The sequence below is a fragment of the Chrysoperla carnea genome, chromosome 2 (assembly GCF_905475395.1).
Source record: "Chrysoperla carnea chromosome 2, inChrCarn1.1, whole genome shotgun sequence".
NCBI classification, from domain to species: Eukaryota; Metazoa; Arthropoda; class Insecta; order Neuroptera; family Chrysopidae; genus Chrysoperla; species Chrysoperla carnea.
This window is the reverse complement of record NC_058338.1, coordinates 15,041,190-15,061,632: the sequence shown is the minus strand read 5'-3', so window position 1 is coordinate 15,061,632 and position 20,443 is coordinate 15,041,190. Positions and strand designations below refer to the sequence as shown.

General features: G+C 29.3%; 4 protein-coding genes across 4 annotated transcripts; 2 read left to right on the top strand and 2 right to left on the bottom strand.

Annotated features, from left to right (window-relative positions):
- Positions 1-174: 174 nt before the first annotated feature.
- LOC123293484 (geminin) lies at positions 175-1,050 on the top strand. Its single transcript, XM_044874330.1, has 4 exons — positions 175-340; positions 402-511; positions 578-854; positions 913-1,050. Exons 1-4 carry the CDS (start codon positions 287-289, stop codon positions 964-966), a joined length of 495 nt encoding a protein of 164 aa, XP_044730265.1. The 5' UTR covers positions 175-286; the 3' UTR covers positions 967-1,050.
- Positions 1,051-5,025: 3,975 nt separating this feature from the next.
- LOC123291601 lies at positions 5,026-7,188 on the top strand. The gene is made up of 3 exons (XM_044871941.1): positions 5,026-5,166; positions 5,804-5,909; positions 6,896-7,188. Exons 1-3 carry the CDS (start codon positions 5,119-5,121, stop codon positions 7,186-7,188), a joined length of 447 nt encoding a protein of 148 aa, XP_044727876.1. The 5' UTR covers positions 5,026-5,118.
- Positions 7,189-8,176: 988 nt separating this feature from the next.
- Positions 8,177-10,883, bottom strand: LOC123291599 (membrane-bound alkaline phosphatase-like). The gene is made up of 3 exons (XM_044871939.1): positions 10,880-10,883; positions 9,397-10,079; positions 8,177-9,046 (listed from the first exon to the last, which is right to left on the bottom strand). The coding sequence occupies exons 1-3, from the start codon at positions 10,881-10,883 to the stop codon at positions 8,177-8,179; spliced, it is 1,557 nt and encodes a 518-aa protein (XP_044727874.1).
- A 1,179-nt stretch (positions 10,884-12,062) lies between these two features.
- Positions 12,063-20,189, bottom strand: LOC123292242 (membrane-bound alkaline phosphatase-like). Its single transcript, XM_044872818.1, has 3 exons — positions 20,071-20,189; positions 13,973-14,646; positions 12,063-13,645 (listed from the first exon to the last, which is right to left on the bottom strand). Exons 1-3 carry the CDS (start codon positions 20,171-20,173, stop codon positions 12,791-12,793), a joined length of 1,632 nt encoding a protein of 543 aa, XP_044728753.1. The 5' UTR covers positions 20,174-20,189; the 3' UTR covers positions 12,063-12,790.
- Positions 20,190-20,443: the final 254 nt, after the last annotated feature.

Genomic DNA, 20,443 nt, shown 5'->3' with positions numbered 1-20,443 from the left:
CTCAATTCTCACGCAGCACTTTTCACTAATCATAAACATATTGAAAGCGCTCTAATGTTGGGATTGACATCGATAATGATCTTTCATAGGGTTTTTTTTTATGATAATGCACTAACAGTAAAATAAAAATTGACATTACCTACCAACTTCACATTAATTATGTGTGGCCTATATATTTTACGCGGGATATTTTTATGTCAGTGTAGTTATTGTTTTTAGTTTGGTCTAATTAATTTAATTTCTGCCGTATAACGCTTTAAAACACGTTCATCTTAAAAAAATAGTCATGAAGACGGGTTCGTCGAAAATATTTATTCAAATTGATTCAAATGAACAACAGGTTTGTACTTGTAAATAAATGTTTGTAGGTTATTTGCGTCTATATAAGATTATGTTTTTAGGAAAATATTCGAAATAAAAAATCATTAAAGACATTTAAAGATTCGTCTGATGATAAAGAAAATCTTCAAATCATTGGACGTCCATTAAAACCATTGAAGATTCATGAAAAGTACGTATTGAAATTTCCACAAATTATGGTTTTACGATTAGTTAATTTTGAAATTTGTTTTTTTAGTGAAATGACATCAGAATTTAAAAAGAAGAAAGTTACAAATAAAGCCGTTCAAACCGACTCTGAAAATTCATCTAAAATTACAGCAAATGATTTGACATCAGAGGCTGGTCCAAGTGAACATTATTGGGAAATGATTGCAGAAAAACGACGTCAAGCACTTGATGAAACGCTCGAAGAAAATCGTAAATTACACGAAAAAATTGAGCTACTCGAAGAGGAGAATAAAACTTGTAAAGAAATGTTACAGGAGTCGAAAAATCTTGTTGAAATTCTTACGGTAAGTTTGTAAAAACAAAAATTTTTTTTAGAAAATGTTAACTTTACGTATTTTACAGGAAATGTTGGAAGAAAAAGACTCAACAGAAGCTGCAGAAGAAGCTATCGAATAACAATTTAATTTTTCTAGAATAATTCTTTAACTTATGTACAAATATCTTTTTAAAATAGATTGTTAAGATTTTCTAAAATATGTACTCATTTTTGAAGTAATATATTTTTGTAGCTTTTTAGTTTTTTTAAATTATTTAATAAAGTTTGAAAATTAACTAATATGTTTATTTTTATTATTAAAACCTAAACTAAGTAAATAGAGTGCTTCAGAAAATAACACAAAGAATTTAAAGCCATGCTAGTGCCGTCAAAACATTGTAAAAGTACGAAACGAAATTTCTACTTATAAAGGACAAGAAAACATGATCTATATTCATGTTTTCTTGATAACTTTGGTAAGTTTTCTAGTATGCTTTCTTACTATTACTTTATGGTACAATTACCTAACGTTTTCTAGAAAACAAATTGAGCTTTTTTTCAAGACGAACTTTAGTTTGAAAATATTTTGATAATCTATGTTTTTTTCACACTTAAAGGTAAATCTACAATAACATCATGTAAGTACATGCAGGGTATTTAAACAGTTAACTCTCATTATTTGTTATTCTAACTTTTTTTCAAAAAATTTGTATTTTATCAAGGTACTGCATGTTTCATAAACTTTCTATGTGTGGGAATAACTGAATCTTAACAAATTTAGTTAAAATAAATGGTGTGAATAGTCGCACGTACCTGTGTACACGGGCACAAGTACGACATACTTAACTCGTGAATTACAGGGTGAACGCAAGGACCAATAAACGAGCAGACCCGTGCTAACTCAATTCCATTTAAGGCATGTTCAAGCCTTGGATCACAGGATGAAATCAAGATACAAACAAAACCCGTCGTGCACAATAGCCCGTGAGAATAGCCACTCCGTAAAATAAAACGAAAATAAAGGATACAGTTTTTTTATTATTAAAATGAGAGTTTGTAATGAAATACCTATATTATGGACGGTGGAAGGAAGGAGCACAATCTTATATGGCCTCTTGATTCAGAAAGTATCCACAAAATAGTATTAAACAAGTGAAAACAAACAATTGACTGAGTTAATTGTTGAAATGCCATGAATAGACAGTGTTGATTACTCGACACATTACACATACATACATGTCACATATACGTAACTGATATCCCCATATAATAAAAAAAACTCTCTAACGGTTTACAAGATGGGTCCTACGGACCCATAGATCAAGACACAATTGACCTTTGTTGCTCATTTACGAACTTGACCTCACTTTTTACGTCCTGAGTACGCTGTAAAAAATTCAGCTTGATATCTTTTTTCGTTTTTGAGTTATCGTGTAGGCAGACAGACGGACAGACAACCGAAAATGGACTAATTAGGGGATTTTATAAATACCTATACCAAAATTTTGTTCATAGCATTAATATTTTTAAGCGTTACAAACTTGGGACTAAACTTAGTATACCTTGCATATTACATATATGCATGGTATAATAAAGAGGTGCCTTTATCTCTACACTCCATAAACTATATGAAAAGTTTACGAATATATCATGAAGGTTATAAAGAAGGAGAAAGATCGCTATGTACTAAAGCATGAGCGCACTTGTCCCTGAAAATTTGTAGAATATATAGTTTATTTTTCAGCCACCAGCCGCGCTGTCATCAAGAAGTAGTATCTGCGAAGTTAGCTGTAAGTAGATGAAGTTAGTTGCATAATGTACAAATTGAAATATCATTTCAAATTAGCGCACAACAGCCCGCTTTTATTGATACTACTTAGCGGTCGCAGCGCCTCACTTATTTTATCCATATTTCGGGGACAATATTTTCTATAGCGATCGTTCTCCTTCTCATAACCTTCATGGAATATATACTCGGTATGCTAAAACTTTTTTGGGAAACACATGTTATTATTTTATAAATAAAAAAAATTTGTTATTGAGTAAAATAGTTAGTTACTTTTACTTATTAGTTTAGTGTAACTTGTGTAAGATTTTATTTAGGTTGGTACCTCTTTTAAAATCCCAGTCTCATAACAATTGAAAGAAGTCTAAAAGTTATTCATTTGTTTTTATATTTGAGAAAGTTATAGCTTCGAGTTCATGGTTTTAGTTTAGTAATTAAAATAATCAAAGTATCGTTTAAAAAAAAATTGAAACTACGAAAATGGATCAACATAATTACTCGTTTCAAGGAACTAATTTTAATCCTAATGAAATGTAAGCATTCTGTTAAATTTTATTTTTACAGTATATTACATTCAAGTTTGGTATATTTTATTGTTTTTAGATATCAACGTAACGAAAATCGAAATGATTTTATGCAAAGGAAATTTTTGAATTCAAAGACATCGACAGCAACATCAGTTTCTCCCATGACCTCATATCGTCAAATGGGTTTTCAGCCACCATACTTGACTCATCACGGTGTCGAAAATAATAATAATATTAATACAACTGAATCATCTCTTCAAAGAGAACAACGATCGCCATTTTTTGTAACTAATGAAGTTAACAATTTTCCTCAATTTGATAATCGTGGAAACAGTTTTCAACCAGTGCGAAATGATGGTTTTAATCAAAATATTAGGGTAAGATTGGTTTATAGATTTTTCAAACCTATCCCTTTTAACTGATCAGTGATCAATTTCAGTAGATGTTGTATTTTTGCGAGGATGAAATTAATAAAGGGTTGTTGAAGCATCGGGGATAATTTTAAAAGTAGTTTCTCCATTATTTGGATGTTTTTAAAAGAAAATTGTGCATTATTGTGGAGACAAGTTCTCCCTCCCTTAGAGTCCCTTCCGTAGCGACACCTATATGTTTGCTGCGTTGGTTGAGTCACATATTATACGATTTTAATCACAAACTATGCACATTTTATCATAAAGTAGAAAATTTTGAGCTAAATATTGGACTTTGTCCTAAATTTTACATCAGGAACTCAGATGCGTTCGTTTCAAGTCGGTTCCCTAGTAAGTACATTGCCATAAAATATTTCTATACCCTGTATATATGAAATAAATATCAAGGCATATTAATTTTAGTCCTAAGTTTGTATGTATGTATGGTTCCATATCCCTTTAAGGGATGCTAGAGACTACTTTAGTCCATGTTTTTCGCTTTTCCGGGGCTCTGCATATTTCTTCTAATGTCATTCCAGTCCAAGCTTTTAGATTTTCCATTCAGCTAATTTTTTTCCATCCAACTGCTTGTTTAGCTGGAATTTCACCAAATAAAGCCACCTTGATCATATTATAAGTTTGTAACGCTTAGAAATATTAATGTTACTGCAAACAAAATTTTGGTATAGGTGTTTATAAAATCCGGTTGTCCGTCCGTCGACATGATAATTCAAAAACGAAAAGAGATATCAAGCTGGAATTTTGATAGTGTGCTCTGATTGTAAAAAGTGAATTTGAGTTCGTAAATGAGCAACAAAGGGAGCAAAAATTGGGTCTTGGATCCGTAGGATCCATCTGGTAAAACGTTAGAGATAGAACAAAAGTTTAAATGTAAAAAATGCTCCTCATAAAAAGATTAACAACTTTGATTCAAAATTTATTTCGTAAACATCACTGTTTACCCGTTAGGGTGCAAATTAGGACAAAACTTGGTATCCATTTTCTCCAAAACTATAAAAGATAGGGAGTTGAAAATTTGATGCTAAACCAAACAAATGGCAGCGGACAAGCTGCCATAATTGTATTGGTTTTTTAAATTATTCTAATTTATAAATAATAATACAAGAACTGACATTTAACACTTGTTATACAGGGTGTTTCAACAATTAACTAAATCAATTTTTATTTCCATTTTATTTTTAGTTTCAAAATAATAATCAAAGCCAATTTTATAAACCAAAACCATTTATAAATATGAATTCTAATCCATATGGTTCCATAAATTCATATCAATCATATGCGTTAAATAATATGTCAACAATGACATCCCGAAACGAGCCCGATATACAAGTTATCGACTTAGAACAATGTCAAAATAATAATAATAATAATTTTGCTGCTCCGAATTTCAATCAAAATCAACAACAAATTAAAACCACCATTTTTAATCCACATTTAAATAAAACTAAAGAAATTACAAAAAATGATCTTATCATTGAATCAACTGAAAAATTACAAATTGAAAATAAAGAAAATTTACCAAAAAAACCAATTTTAAAACGTAAACTTATGGATTTAACAATGGAAGCTGAGGATCTAGATGAACCAAATATGAAGGTATTCAGTTTTTGTTTAAAACTTACAGTACAACAGGTGATGTAAGGTCGAACTTCACCCATCTGATAACTAGATGAGATATATTTTTTATGAAATTTTATTGATTTTTAAACACTTTATAGCTATCACAGTTTTCCTACCGAAAAGTGTTCATGACTATTTTCAATTACAGTGAACCTCCGGTAATCCGGCCCCTGTCTAATCCGGTGCCCCTTGTAATCCGAACTTTTTTTATATTAAAAGATAGTAAGATACCTATTATTGAATATAACATATAGAATCTTATCATTGGATTTGTGACTTTTCGGATTACAAGGTACTCTTTAGTAAAAAATTCTGGGCTATAGGGGGTCTTAGACAGTACTTCATAATCCGACAAATTCGATAGTTCGACACTGCTCTGCAAAACGTTTGTCGGATTACCGGGGATTCACTGTATAATAATTTTAATCAATTTTTTCTATAAACAGTTTTTCAGGCAAGGCTATATCATTATTTTCGTAATTAAATGATCTTTCTTCGTTTCGATTGGTTAACAGATCGGCATAGTTACCCATATTGATATCGATATTGGTATCAGAAGTGTTTATTTTTATTTTTTTGCTTTCACATTTATTGTTTTCAAAATAAATTTCAGCGTCAACGTTTACAAACAATGCGTGTGTTAACTGGAAGTATCGAAAAAATTCTTCATTGGCATAAAATATTACCCAATAATGTATTTTGTTTGTTTGAGACAATAGGTATACAATTTTTGAAATATTCATTTTTTTTGCAATTTTCATCATAAGCATATATTTTTGAATAATTTTGTATTTATTGACGTCGATTTCTCTGTGGTTTTATTGAATAATTGGAGCTTAATATTATCTGAAGCCATATTCCTTCATACTCGATCGCCATTCAGCTATTTCAGTATTGTAAAATAAAGACAGAACGGTTTTACTTTATTCTTATACCTACTGTTTCAAAAAGTTGCAAGATACACCAATTCATTGACTAAATCAACTTCTAAATCTTGAAGATAAAAATCGACAAATTTTTGGAGATTTATATTAACTGAGAAGATTCCATCGTGCTTATCTCGTTAACAAACCGAATTATCCATTAATGTTTGCCAGTATTGTGTAAGGTTTATATTGCGGTCGTTATGGAAGTTATTTGGCAAGCGTTAGAAATTTTTTTCAGTTTTTACTAACTTTGTTTTACAGCAGTTTTCGGGACTTCCTCCTCGCTTGATTTCAAATTACCGTCATACTGCCAGTGTGCGGTGCCTGCCACTATTTTGCAATAAGAGTGTATGTTGTTACAAGAAAATGGCACTTGAATTTATCCTATTAGGATCCACTTTTTCCCGGTTTACTTTAACCCCACCCCCCTCCGAAACCGCCAAAAAGTTTTGCCTGCCACTATATTTTCCGATTTATTAAAAATAGATTATTTGACTTACCGTTGTTTCCAGACGGTTAGGTTCCACTTTTTCTCCAGATTTCTACACCCTCTTCTATCTCGAAAATGGCCGTTCTGTCAAATATATGTCCTATGAGAGAAAGTGCTCCACATCGACTCAGAATCTTATTTACTACGTGGCAGAAAGTTAAGGTTTATGAAATTTTTAACGTGACATATCCTTAAATTCAATCCTCGGAATGGTTTTGTCTAGGAATGCTTATGATGATTTACCTTAAAATAGTTTCATAAAATAAAAAATATATTTAAAATCATACAGGCCCGTGCATAAAAGTCAATAATGGTTTCAATAGATTGGAGAAACGTTTATTGTTACGTGATGAACGTGGTCCAGTGTTACAAGTTTCATATTATGAGACTGAAATACCAATCAATGAAGAACTAATTCAAGCGGGTAAAATCATTCATTGTATAGGACGTATGGTATCAGCAAATCGTTTAATTGCTTTAAAAATATCTGAAATTCAATCCGATAAATCGAATATACAAGCGTATTTATCACGGATTTCATTTAAATTGGAAAATACTGTAAATCGTATAACTTATCAATGAAATTAAATTTTGTATTATTTTAATTTTATTTAGTTTAAAATGAGTTTATTTTTGTAGAGTTTATTTTTGTTTAAATAATTATAAAATATTGTTATATGTAATTAATAATTTTCAATAAAATTTAAAAATTATAATTATTAAACCATTTTTTTTTGTATAATTTTAATTAATATCCTCTCTCCGATGTTCTTTAGCTATAAATCTCTGCATCCAATCATTAAATTAACCGGATTTTTATACTTTTTGGATCAAAATTACCCCATCCACCGAGTTTCATCAAATTCCAAAACCAAATTTTTTTTGCGTTTTTCTCGATTTTTTCAAAGGGGTACCCCTTAAAAAAATTGCAAAAAATCGAAAAATTTTTGTTATCTCCAATTTCGATAAAACTCAGTATATAAGGTAATTTTGACCCAAAAAGTACGAAAATCGGGTGCATTTGTCGACTGGTCTAATAGTTTTTGAGATACGGACTAATATCGATCCAAATATTGCGATATCTCAGAAACTCTGCATCCAATCATTAAATTAATCGGATTTTTATACTTTTTGGATCAAAATTACCCCACCTACCGAGTTTCATCAAATTCCAAGGCAAAAATTTTTTTCCGATTTTCTCGATTTTTTTAAAGGGGTACCCCTTAAAAAAATTGCAAAAATTCGAAAAATTTTTCTTATCTCTTATTCCGATAAAACTAAGTATATAAGGTAATTTTGACCCGAAAAGTACAAAAATCGGGTGCATTTGATGATTGGTCGAATATTTTTTGAGATACGGACTAAAATCGATCCAAATATTGCGATATCTCAGAAACTCTGCATCCAATCATTAAATTATGGAATTCAACAAACTAAAGCATTCAACAATCAACCGTAATTTTTTTTTAATGTGAAAATCAGAAGGTTTTTAAATTAATTTTAGGTCAAACACACCCAAAATACTTGTAAGGATTAATAACTGACATTATAAACCTAGACATGGAACATTTCATGGTTCTAAACGGAGATCACAGTAGGTTAAACCATCTCCCACACAGGATGCAAATGCCATTAAATGTGGTATAACATTTTGTTCATTCATTCCTGTAAATAAATGTGACCATGGTCCTAATGCAAATACACCTACATCATCACCCCCATGAGTTTCCGATGCCAACGGAGCTATTGCAGGAAATTGATAATCTTTGTATGACACATCATCATTTGAAATATTGTAACGTATAAAATTTTTACTGCGTTTGTCTTTTACTGGACGTTTATATCCAGGACCATTTGCATAGCTTAACGTTGAATATGGTAACTTATCTTGCCCCATTCCAGCTAATGATAAAATATCACCTCCACGGTCTGCGTAACCAGCAAAACTCATTGTATGAGCATGGTCACTAGTAACAACAACGAGAGTATCGTCTAAGTCAATTAATTCAACAGCTTTTCGTATTGCGTCAGAAAGTTGTACGGTTTCATCCAAAGCTTTATGAGCTCGAGTTTCATGGTGACCATGGTCGATACGCCCACCTTCCACAAATAAGAAATATCCATTTGAAGTTTTATTTAAAACAGTTATTGCTGCTTCAGTCATTTCAGCTAATGTAGGTTCAGTTTCTTTATTTGTGTCTAAATTGTAAAGACAATGATCACTTTCAAAAAGACCCAATAGTGAATCCAAATCTGAATCTGCTGTAGCTTCTAAAAGTTGATTTCTATTCCAAACATATTTTGCATTAAGACCAGCAATTTGTTTCTGGTTTTGCCATGTTTTAATTAAGTTAATTCCATCTGAACGATGGCCTTGTGAACCTTCTTCATCAGTCACGTTCTTTGGTAAAAATTCACGACGACCTCCGCCTAATATAACCTAAAAAATTGCAAGAACACCTTTGGTAATGTGTTTAGAAAAGCTGTGGAAATGAAAAAGTAACACTAAAGAGGCGTTAGACGTAGACCAACTTTTGTAATTAGTGTAATGTGTTCGAGTTTGATAATTACAGACTATCCCAGCAATGGTAAGTAAGCTTTTACAAAGTAAGAAAACAATACTTCTTTAAACATGATAAAAAACAAAAACTCATGGACCTATTTTAGAAACCTGACAAACCTGATACTTTTAGAAATCTGGCAAAATTGAATTGTTATTTTAAAGGGAAATATTCTTCAATTTGTAGGTATTAAGTATTTTCAGTTTATAATTAGTGCTAATTAACTGACCTTGAAATGTTTGCCCGTAGATGATGTGATCAATTGTGTTGCAATGTCTGGGCAAATTGTTGGATCTTGGTTATCCTTAATAATATCAGTATCACACTCCCAATCACGATTAGCAGTGTGTGCGTAGGTTCCGCCAGGTGAAGCATCTGTTACACGAGTTGTGGTTACAATTCCTGCTGCCTTTCCAGCATCTAATGCCCATTGTGCAATGGACGTAACATGGTTGTTTGGATCACTTTGAGCCTTACAATCTTTTCGTTTTACTGCAGCCGTAACACCCATTGTGCCTTCATTAGCCTTTACACCACATAAATATGCGGTTGCTGAACATGCTGAATCGGCAACTTGAGCATTTACACAATATGTTTGGCTTAAACCAGTGTAGGGGAAAGTTTCAAAGAATAAATGTGATTGTTCTCCCAATTCACCATTTAATTGGCCTTTATAAATTCGGGCGGGAGCCAATGTTGGTATGGACATACCATCACCCAAAAACATGAGAACATTTTTTGCTTTTTGTTTGTTAATACGTTTGTATAAATGCTCACGAACTGTTACTTGGGCTCTTTTTTGCCAAAAGTCTGCATTATTTTCATTTGTAGACCGTATTGGGTGCTTGTGTGTAATATATCGATATGGATCTGCTCGATTTCGAACAGGTTCTGGGCCTATGTGGTATTCATCTGTAATTTAGTTTAATTAATTTTTTTAAATTTCTAAATCTTGATGCTAAGAAATTTTCTCTTCTCAACAAACGTTTTATATATTGGGTGTAGTATATTTTACAAGCACCTAAAGAAGGTAACAACTTTAATATTTTACTTAGTTTGCTTAGGTCTATACGGTTGAATTACAGAAACTTGTAAATATACGCTAGAATTCACTGAAGAATTCCAAGGATTCTTCTGCCTGTAGTTATCTATGCACTCTGTATATAAATTTTTGTTAACATGAAAATAACAACTGAGATGAATAAGGTAAATAAAATAGTTCTCCAAAAAATGTCTGTTTCAGCTTAAACTTTCCCAAATTTTACAATAGCGTAATTTCTTTTTGAAATTACTGAATAATTAATCATTTGATTTTATTTTAAATGGCTAACTGAATTGATGATTATATAGATAAATTATTAATAATAGTACAGACAATAGAATCAAATATTCACCTTAAGCTTAAAAATTACGTGAAAATGATGAAAATTTGGTTTTAGGTATATAGTTGTGTGGTTATGGGTAGGTAATTCCGAGACATCAATATTTTTTTTATTCAAATTTCTAATTGGTTGATATATGCCACATTTTCGACGAGTATTACTCAAAAATCGAAAATTCAATCAAACAAAAGGTGATATTTCAACGGCATAGAATAAAAAAAAAATCGAATAATTGTCGATACTGTAAAAATAATAGTTTACGAGATATGGCATATTTAATGTTGTATGAAAATGTGCAGAACTGAAGTTTGCTTAGGCATATCTTTTTACTCATATGAGAAAATACTAGTTTTAGTATTTAGTAGAAAAAGCAATACATTCTCGGACGACTATGAAATTTGCCGGCAGAGGCACCAACCTTGGTCACAGGTTATACATAGGAGTCCGAGATTCTTCTTGTCCTTAGAAATGCAAACGTTATTTTTTTCTGAAATTGTTAATAGAAATAAATTTTCCCGTACTGAATTTAATTTCCCGTACTGTTATTTTTTTTCTATGCCCGGTAACTATTTAAAATGCCAGACAAACAGGTTTTTTTCTTACTGTCATGAGTTGAATGACGAATTAATATCGGAAAATTATAGGTATACAATTTGCAAGTGGCAAGAGGGTTGAAATAAAGAACTGATTTTCTAAGCAATCAAGACAAATTTCTGCGATGATTGACAACAGATCTGTGAATGAGTAAGATCCTTAAAAATGTAAAGCAAATTTCCGAAAACTTTTCCTTTTCCGATGCAGAAGCGAGAAAATAAGACATCCAAATTTTAAAAGATAAATTGGGAAAACAAACAATATTAAAAATGTATTAAAAAAACATACCATTATTTTCGAGAAATGTTGAGGGTAGTACTGGACGTGCGCCCAATGGATAAAAATAATTACTATTACACATTAAAATTAAAAATAATTTTAATAGCATTGTCAAATAATATAAATACTTTCTTTTGTACAAATTCGTTTTCAATTTACAGCTGGTTAATTTTAGTGACTAATAAAGTTTAAATGATTGCAAAATTTGTATGTCTTAAATTACAAACTCAAAATATCTTTAGAATAGGTGGGATATACCTATTTTCAAATTAACAAATTTTTCATTCAAGACTTACATTCACTATCCGTTACTCGCTCGCTTCACTGGTCGATTTATTCAAAATTTCAAAATTATTTTAAAAAGTGATTGGATGTACAAAACCATACAATAAACAACTTTTCCCTCTACTCTGGAGGCTCCGATTTTACAAAATAAGAAATTTTGGGACTCCGTTTTTTTTTAATTATCGATATTAAATATACTCACCGTTATAATGGGTAAGAAACTCAGTTCTAAATTGAAATTATTCAAGAAAAAAAAAAAAAAACTACTAAAATGTTTATAAATATTAACTTCTTTTATTTTTTATTAAAAATAATCGTTTTTATTATATAATAAATATTGTTTGATTGAACAATATAATAACAAATTAAATTTTTCTTTAACGTTTTTTAAATAAACTCTTTTATTCCAGTCGCTAGCAAAAATTTTGTGGACATGAAGGTGTTGATACGCAATTTAGATTATTTTCTATGATTTTTGATCCATAGAACCGATTTTTCATGGTTTCAAGCTCGTCAGCCTGGTCGGTTATCTTCCGACCATTATTTGACTAATGCAAAAATGTCCTTTATACGATCGACTACAAATTCTTATACGTAATCTTTGTAAATTAACTGACTTGTTACGAAAAATATTTTTCCCTAAACTGAATCGTTTTCGCCTCCTAAAGTTAAACCAAAAAAACCATTTTTGCATGTTAATTCTAAGCAGTACAAAACCTTGACATTGACGAGATAGTATTCACCAAAAAAAAAAGAATTTTGTAAGGTTAATATACTTTTAGATTGGGGGGCGATATTGTGAAAATGGTATAATTTAGGAAAATTTTTGTCTAAACCTAGCAGATATTACCTATACAATATATTTTTGAATCGATCGGATGAAGGGTGTTTTTTCCTGTCCTGCCGAACGAATTTGATACCCTTTCATATTTACCCTTTGAACTTTTTTATATCCACAGAATCCTTGTTAGCGACTAGAGTATTTTACATACAATTGTAATTATATTATTATATACATTTTTTTAAACTTATCACAGCGTTAATACATTGATATCAAAAGGATCAACAGAATCATGGAACATTTCAGTGGCCTGTACGAATATCACAGTACGTTAAACCATCACCCAAACACGACGCAAATGCCATTAAATGTGGTATAACATTTTGTTCGTACATTCCTGTGAATAGATGTGACCATGGTCCTAAAGCAAATACACCTACATCATCACCCCCATGAGTTTCCGAGCTCAATGGAGCTATTGCAGGAAATTCATAGTTTTTAGCAGACATATTATCCTCTGAAATATTATGACGTCCCCCATTATGTGACGCAGGTTTATATCCAGGACCATTTGCATAGCTTAACGTTGAATATGGTAACTTATCTTGCCCCATTCCAGCTAATGATAAAATATCACCTCCACGGTCTGCGTAACCAGCAAAACTCATTGTATGAGCATGGTCACTAGTAACAACAACGAGAGTATCGTCTAAGTCAATTAATTCAACAGCTTTTCGTATTGCGTCAGAAAGTTGTACGGTTTCATCCAAAGCTTTATGAGCTCGAGTTTCATGATGACCATGGTCGATACGCCCACCTTCCACAAATAAGAAATATCCATTTGAAGTTTTATTTAAAACAGTTATTGCTGCTTCAGTCATTTCAGCTAATGTAGGTTCAGTTTCTTTATTTGTGTCTAAATTGTAAAGACAATGATCACTTTCAAAAAGACCCAATAGTGAATCCAAATTCGAATCTGCTGTAGCTTCTAAAAGTTGATTTCTATTCCAAACATATTTTGCATTAAGACCAGCCTTTTGTTTCTCTTTTTGCCATGTTTTAATTAAGTTGATTCCATCTGAACGATGGCCTTGTGAACCTTCTTCATCAGTCACGTTCATTGGTAAAAATTCACGACGACCTCCGCCCAATATAACCTGAAAAAATATGAAGAAAACCTTTGGTAATGTGTTTAGAAAAGCTGTGATGATAATGGACAGGTTTAGCTAAAACAGAGCTAGCTTATAATGGATGTTTTGTAATTTTTTACTGCCTTAATTGAAAGGTAATTCTAGCAATGAATAATATGCATTAATATAGTATTCATAGTGAGGACTAGGTTATTTGCAACATGGCAAAAATAGAAAGGAATTTTGGTTGAACTTTCAGTACAAAAATACATCTACAAGTTTAAAATCATAAACCTCAAAAAAACTGAGTTGTTCTCAAAGGAATCATTTTATTAATAGAATATCAGTTTGTACCTTGTAGTGTTTGCCAGGAGATGATGTAATTAATTGTGTAGCAATGTCTGGGCAAATACTTGGATCTTGTTTATCCTTAATAATATCAGTATCACATTCCCAATCACGATTAGCAGTGTGTGCGTAGGTTCCACCAGGTGAAGCATGCGTTACACGAGTTGTGGTTACAATTCCTGCTGCCTTACCAGCATCCAATGCCCATTGTGCAATGGACGTAACATGGTTGTTTGGATCACTTTGAGCCTTACAATCTTTTCGTTTTACTGCAGCCGTAACACCCATTGTGCCTTCATTAGCCTTTACACCACATAAATATGCGGTTGCTGAACATGCTGAATCGGCAACTTGAGCATTTACACAATATGTTTGACTTAAGCCAGTGTAGGGGAAATTTTCAAAGAATAAATGTGATTGTTCTCCTGATTCACCATTTAACTGTCCTTGATAAATTCGGGCGGCACCTAATGTTGGTATGGACATACCATCACCCAAGAACATGATAACATTTTTTGCTCGCTTCTTGTTAATACGTTTGTATAAATGTTCACGAACTGTTACTTGTGCTCTTGTTCGCCAAAAATCGGCATTATTTTCTTCGTCGGCATTGTGGTATAACAAGTTGTTGATTACTGAACGGCGATGTCGAACAGATTCTGGTCGTATGTGATATCCATCTGTAATTAATTAATTAATTAATTTCTAAAGCAAGATATTTAAATAACTAACTCAGTTAGCTGTTTTGAGCTGATGATGATTATTTATTTACCAGTAAATTTTGCAATGATGTTAATTATTATAAAAATTTATCAATTTTAATTGAAGAAACAATGGATTTTCTTTCGTATCAATGAGTACATATCTATTTCAATAATTTCTGTTTATTAAAATTTTGATAACAGCTGCCGGGCACGTACTTTTCAATAAGCATAGCACTTGCATTTTGATAAACAAAGAATATCTGTTTGGATAATATTGTTGTTTACATAATATTAAATTCCCCAAGGTTTTAAAGAGATTTTAGGAAAATTTTAGGAAAATTTTTGAAAAATTTTATATATTTGCAACGTGTTTATGTAATTATGTAAAATTATCAAAGGTACTTTATGAGAATTTTCAAATACGCTTATGTAAATTTTTTTAAAGAACTATGGATATAAAAAATAGATATTTTATGCTATTAATAGTGTTATTAACTTATCTTAGTTTTTAATTTATTGCTTAAAATGGAAATGGAAATGAAATTTGTTGATTTATGATCGTAAGGAATGCTATAATACCTTGACCAAAATAATCTTTTAACATTGTCTCTGTCAATGGTAAGAACTTGATAATAAGATTGAAATACGTGCGATTATTTCGTCAAGGTTCATTTACCTTATTCAATAAGGTAAATAAGGTGATCATGCATTGTTTTTCTTTTGATTTTGTCATTAACATGAACGCTATTAAATATGCAAATCATTTTCTTGAATATATTGATAAAAAAAAATACGGAACCTTGACTAGGTAATTATTTCGGTCGGCCTTAATTTTGAACTGTAAAATATTTAATTACAGATTTTTTATTTGGTTAAAATTTCAATATTAAATTATTGCAAGTAAGTTGCTTTTTATCTAGTTTCTTTAACATGAATTAATGTTTAGACTTTAATTTTGATGATTCGATTAAAATTAAATACAGGTATGCAAATTTGCATTAGTATTTTATCTCGCGAAGAATTATCCAGCAGAATAGTTCTAAATTCTCACATAAGTGATAATAAGTTTAGAAGATTTTATAGATAATGCAAAGAAAGTTACGGAACGCTATGAATTTTGGACATTTCAAAAATTAATCGATTCCAAAAAAAACACTACTGATCTTTATTATAACCTTTGTTTGGTATCAATTTAGAGATAATTTTTGATGGCCTTGAATTTTTTTAATTAATCAGCAAAGACTATAAAAATATCTTTTTTTTTAAATTCTATTTTATGTTAATCATCACGTGGCTTTAAAAAATGTTTTAAGTATCAAAATATGATTTTTTTTTATTTGATTGTCATTAAAACAATGAATTATTTATATTATCAGTTTTTTACTGGAATATGTAGATTCTACATTCTGATAACTGAAATCTTCAAACTCTAATAAAGTTTATTAATGATTCTATCAAACGAAAGAGGAACTCAATAATATTTTTAAATGATTATTTCTTTTTCTTTGTGACAATATCATTTAACTTTGAGAAAGATGGGATCCTTATCAGATATTTATTATAGTTATAATAAGTCGATAAGCTAACAGGAAGAAGATAACGGCAAATTCTTCTTCTTAGCACGTGAATTCAATCTAAGAACTTTCTTTGAAAACAGAAAAAAGTATTTAGAAGCTTAAGTTCTAAAAATGATGTTCGGCAATTAGAGTTTTAAGTTGTGCATCGGTAGGTACTTGGGCATTCAGCCTCTATCAGATTATCAGAACGCAGTCAAAAGGAGATTTAGCGGATAATTTTTTGAAAATTGAAACTAAAGTTAATAATCTTTATTTGTTATTTTGTCAAAGATAATATTTTAAGTAAAATTTAAACAAAATTATACTAAAGAAGTTTATTAATTAAAATAAATATTTAAATTAGCTAGAATAAACAAATATTTTTTTGGTTTTAATATTAATAACAATATAATTTTTTAGACTTTGAATGTAAGTAAATGATTCCAGACTGTGACGTCAAACATTATTTAAATATCAAAATTAATTTGACTCATCCCGTATCTAAACATGCGTTTAAAACACACGATAATGGTAAACAATCACTACTACATGTGGATTTTTCGTGTTAATCAAAGATTGGAGCCGATATTTAAGTAATACTGATAAAGTTTTCATAATATTAATTTGTTAATTAACAAAAAAAAAAAAAATTTATTATTTATAATATTGTAATAATTTTATTGTAAAATTATGAAATGGTTTGATGATAATAATATAAATATTGCATTGTATATTTCAAGTATCTTCCTTGGCATTAATTAATTATTTTTAACCAATTAAATGAAATTATTTTAATTGATTTAGATAACAAAAAATTTTTTAATATTTATAAAAACTTTTGAACAATTTTTGAACTATTTGTTATCAGGCATGAACTAAAACTGATACTTTGAAATTTTGTTGTAGAAATACACGTTGATGAATTTCTAAAAAAAATTCACCGCCGTTTTTAGACAGTTTCGCTACAAAATTTATCTACAAAGTATGATTTTCTTGCTTAAAATTAGTTAAGGCAATGGTATGAAAATTTTCAAAAAATTTCAACTGTGTTTTGAGCTGAATTTTGTAGAGCAGACCCTTTAATACTTTTAAATAGCAATAGACTCCAAGTTTATAAAAAAATATTTAAGGGTGCTTGTTTTTTGCTAGAGGCTAAAAAAAATGCTATATGGCTAAAAAAAATTGGACTATTATGTAAATATATTAAAATCATAATTTTTATCAACTATGAATTGAAATGAGGAGTAGCCTAAATATATTTCCGGGCTGATATGATATATTTGTGAAAATTAACACGTACCTAAATTATATTTTATTTCCAAATTTTTCTGCTTCTAGTAATAATTTTCTTTTAAGTAAAAATACAATTTCTTTTTTTTTGAGTATTAATAAATTTGATTAGAAAAAGCACCTAAATAGAAGTCCCATACCTCTGTATATTGTTTAATACGAAATTCTTAAGTTAAAATTTTGATAAAATTTGGAAAAATATATGTTTTTTAAAACATAAAATCGATTTTTAGTTTCGGATTTATCTGCTTTCCGGAGTTTGCATTTTCCAAAAAAAGAAATACTTTAAAAATTGGGAAAGTTCCTACTTTGAGTAAAAACTTCAAAGTCCACGGAACTTCTGCTGAACTAGCACGATGTTACAAGTCAACTGTATAGGTACGATTTATGAGAAGTTAATAATAATCAAAGTCAGTGGTGTTACCAAAAAAGAGCACATTTCCCAAAAACCGTACAGAAAATCGATATTAATTTTTACAAAAAAGTTATAAAAGAGTGATTAATTGATTTTATAACTATTACATTAAGTGTTATTACCCTAACATGTGAATCACATGTAATGTTATAGTAATAACACTTAGAATGTTTGAAGTTTTTTTGTTTATTTTTGATTGAGTATAGGTTTTTCATTTTTATGCAGAGTTTTATTTAAATTATTAAATAATGAGACTGAGAAAGTGCTTAATTTTAGCAAATAATGAATGATAAAACAGAGGGTCTTATTAAATTTTTTTTTTCTTGTCTTCATTAGACAATAAATTATTATTCTGACGTTCATCAGAAACTGTTGAGCATTAATTGTAATACTTTTATGATCTATTATAGTTATTTAAATATTTACTTATTCATTAATTTGATATATCATTATTTTAATAAAAATAATTTCTAAAATAAATAAAAATATTTTCTATATAAAAGCTATGATAATGTTAAAATTTTATTTAGTAATGGTAATAAATTTTAACTGAAAACAGATCAAACCTAATTAATAGGAAATTAATCGATTAATTGATTAAAAGAATTAATGTGAAATAAAATACTAATATTTTTCTTGTAGAAATAATATACGAATAAAGGTTTTATGATTTTTTATTATTGATTTATTATAGATCGATTGATTTTGATAAAAAAAACGCTTGATATGAGGAATTATTTATTAATTTTGCTTTGAATTTTTTTTAGGTTTTTTGCAAGTATGAAAAACTAGTCGAAATACAATTTTGTGAATATTTTTAAACTGTCAAATTTTTTGGGTTGTATAATTATATTTTCGAATATAGTAAATCCAAAAATTCCCTCTGTCGGTCGTTCGCTATATGTTTTAGATCGGTTGCTTCAGAAATTATTAAGTTTTGAGATTGATTAATTTATAATTTCTGTATTTATAATTTTTTGACGACCTCGTTTGAATTCTTGCCAAAAGTACTTTAGAAAAGATTAACTGATTGTTCTCTCGGGGGATCTTAAAATATAATGATTGAAATCTATGCAAAGTTGCGAAATCTTTCGAAGCTTAACATTAGCTTTTTTTCGGAATTTATTTGGGGTATTGGATCGTTTGCTATTGCAGATACAAAAGTAAACAAATTTGAGTCCATGCGCTTTTTTTTTTTTATATAAGTGTAACTTTTAATATTAGAATAATCTTTTCCTGCACAACATGTTGAACCTCGCAATTGAAAATACATATTTTTAAGTAGTTTAGGAAAAACCCTCTCGTGTTATTTTCCAAAAATTTTTTTTTAATAGATACTTTTTTTTCATGATGTAAGCATTATAATAAAATATGATAACATAGATCCAGCGATTTTAACAGAAAAATAGATTTGAGATCGAAAAAATTTTATGCTGTCGTAGATTTTACATAATGTATAACTGTAGTTTTATTATGGTTAGAAATAGGAGCAAATTTCTATTCTAATACACCTGTTCTAGTATAGAAATATGGCTCTCTCTTTTAAAACTATATATTACGCCTAAGCCCGCAATGCTTACATCAACTTTTCCTTTCCGTATTCGTTCTATTTTGAGTATTTAAATCGGAAGACATTTTTTGCCATTTCATTTTTTCCCAGTTAAATTACTCAATTTATGTAAAAAATAAGAACTAATTTCAAAAACCAAATGTTATCCAAATCTCCCAATATTGTGAAAAAGTTTTAACAAAATCAAATATTAATCAATTGGATTTTTATATTAAATATTGAAAATAATTAATAAGTAAATATTGAAAATAAAAAAATTCGAGCTGTGTTATGAAATTAAAAAAATTAAAATAAGCAAATTTCATTTAAAATTCCAAGATCTTTCTAATTCGAGATATACGACCCCAAACAATGCCTCTAACTATATGTTTAAATGAATTATTTATCTTGTTTCTGGTGAAATGAAATTCATATCAAAGCGAATTTCAAACTTAATTTGTTTATAAAATTAACGATATAACGATAATAAATGAAATAATTACAACTTTAAATTAATTTTTAATTGATTAAATTAAAAAAAAAAAAATAAATAAATAAAGTATTAAAAAAAAAAATCAAAATAAACATACCATGTTCGTCAAATGTTGAGGCTGGTTCAGGTTCTGGTCGAGCGTTAGTTGTATAAAAATAAATATTAAATATAAAAAATAAAAATAATAATTTTAATAACATTTTAAAAATTAATTTAAAAAAATTTTCAAGAATATAATGCTGCTCGTTCGTTTTAATTTTAAATGAAAACAAAACTTAATATGACTGAATTTATAATAGCAATATATAATTAAAAAAAATTTTTTTTTTAAGTTTTCAAATAAAGTAAACTTCAGTTAGAGTGGGACTATTAAATATTAACACTGAATTACTCTAAATCAACTAAATATATCGGCTTTTGTTATAGGCGATTATTTGTTTACTTTTAATTTTTTTTTTATTATAGGAAGG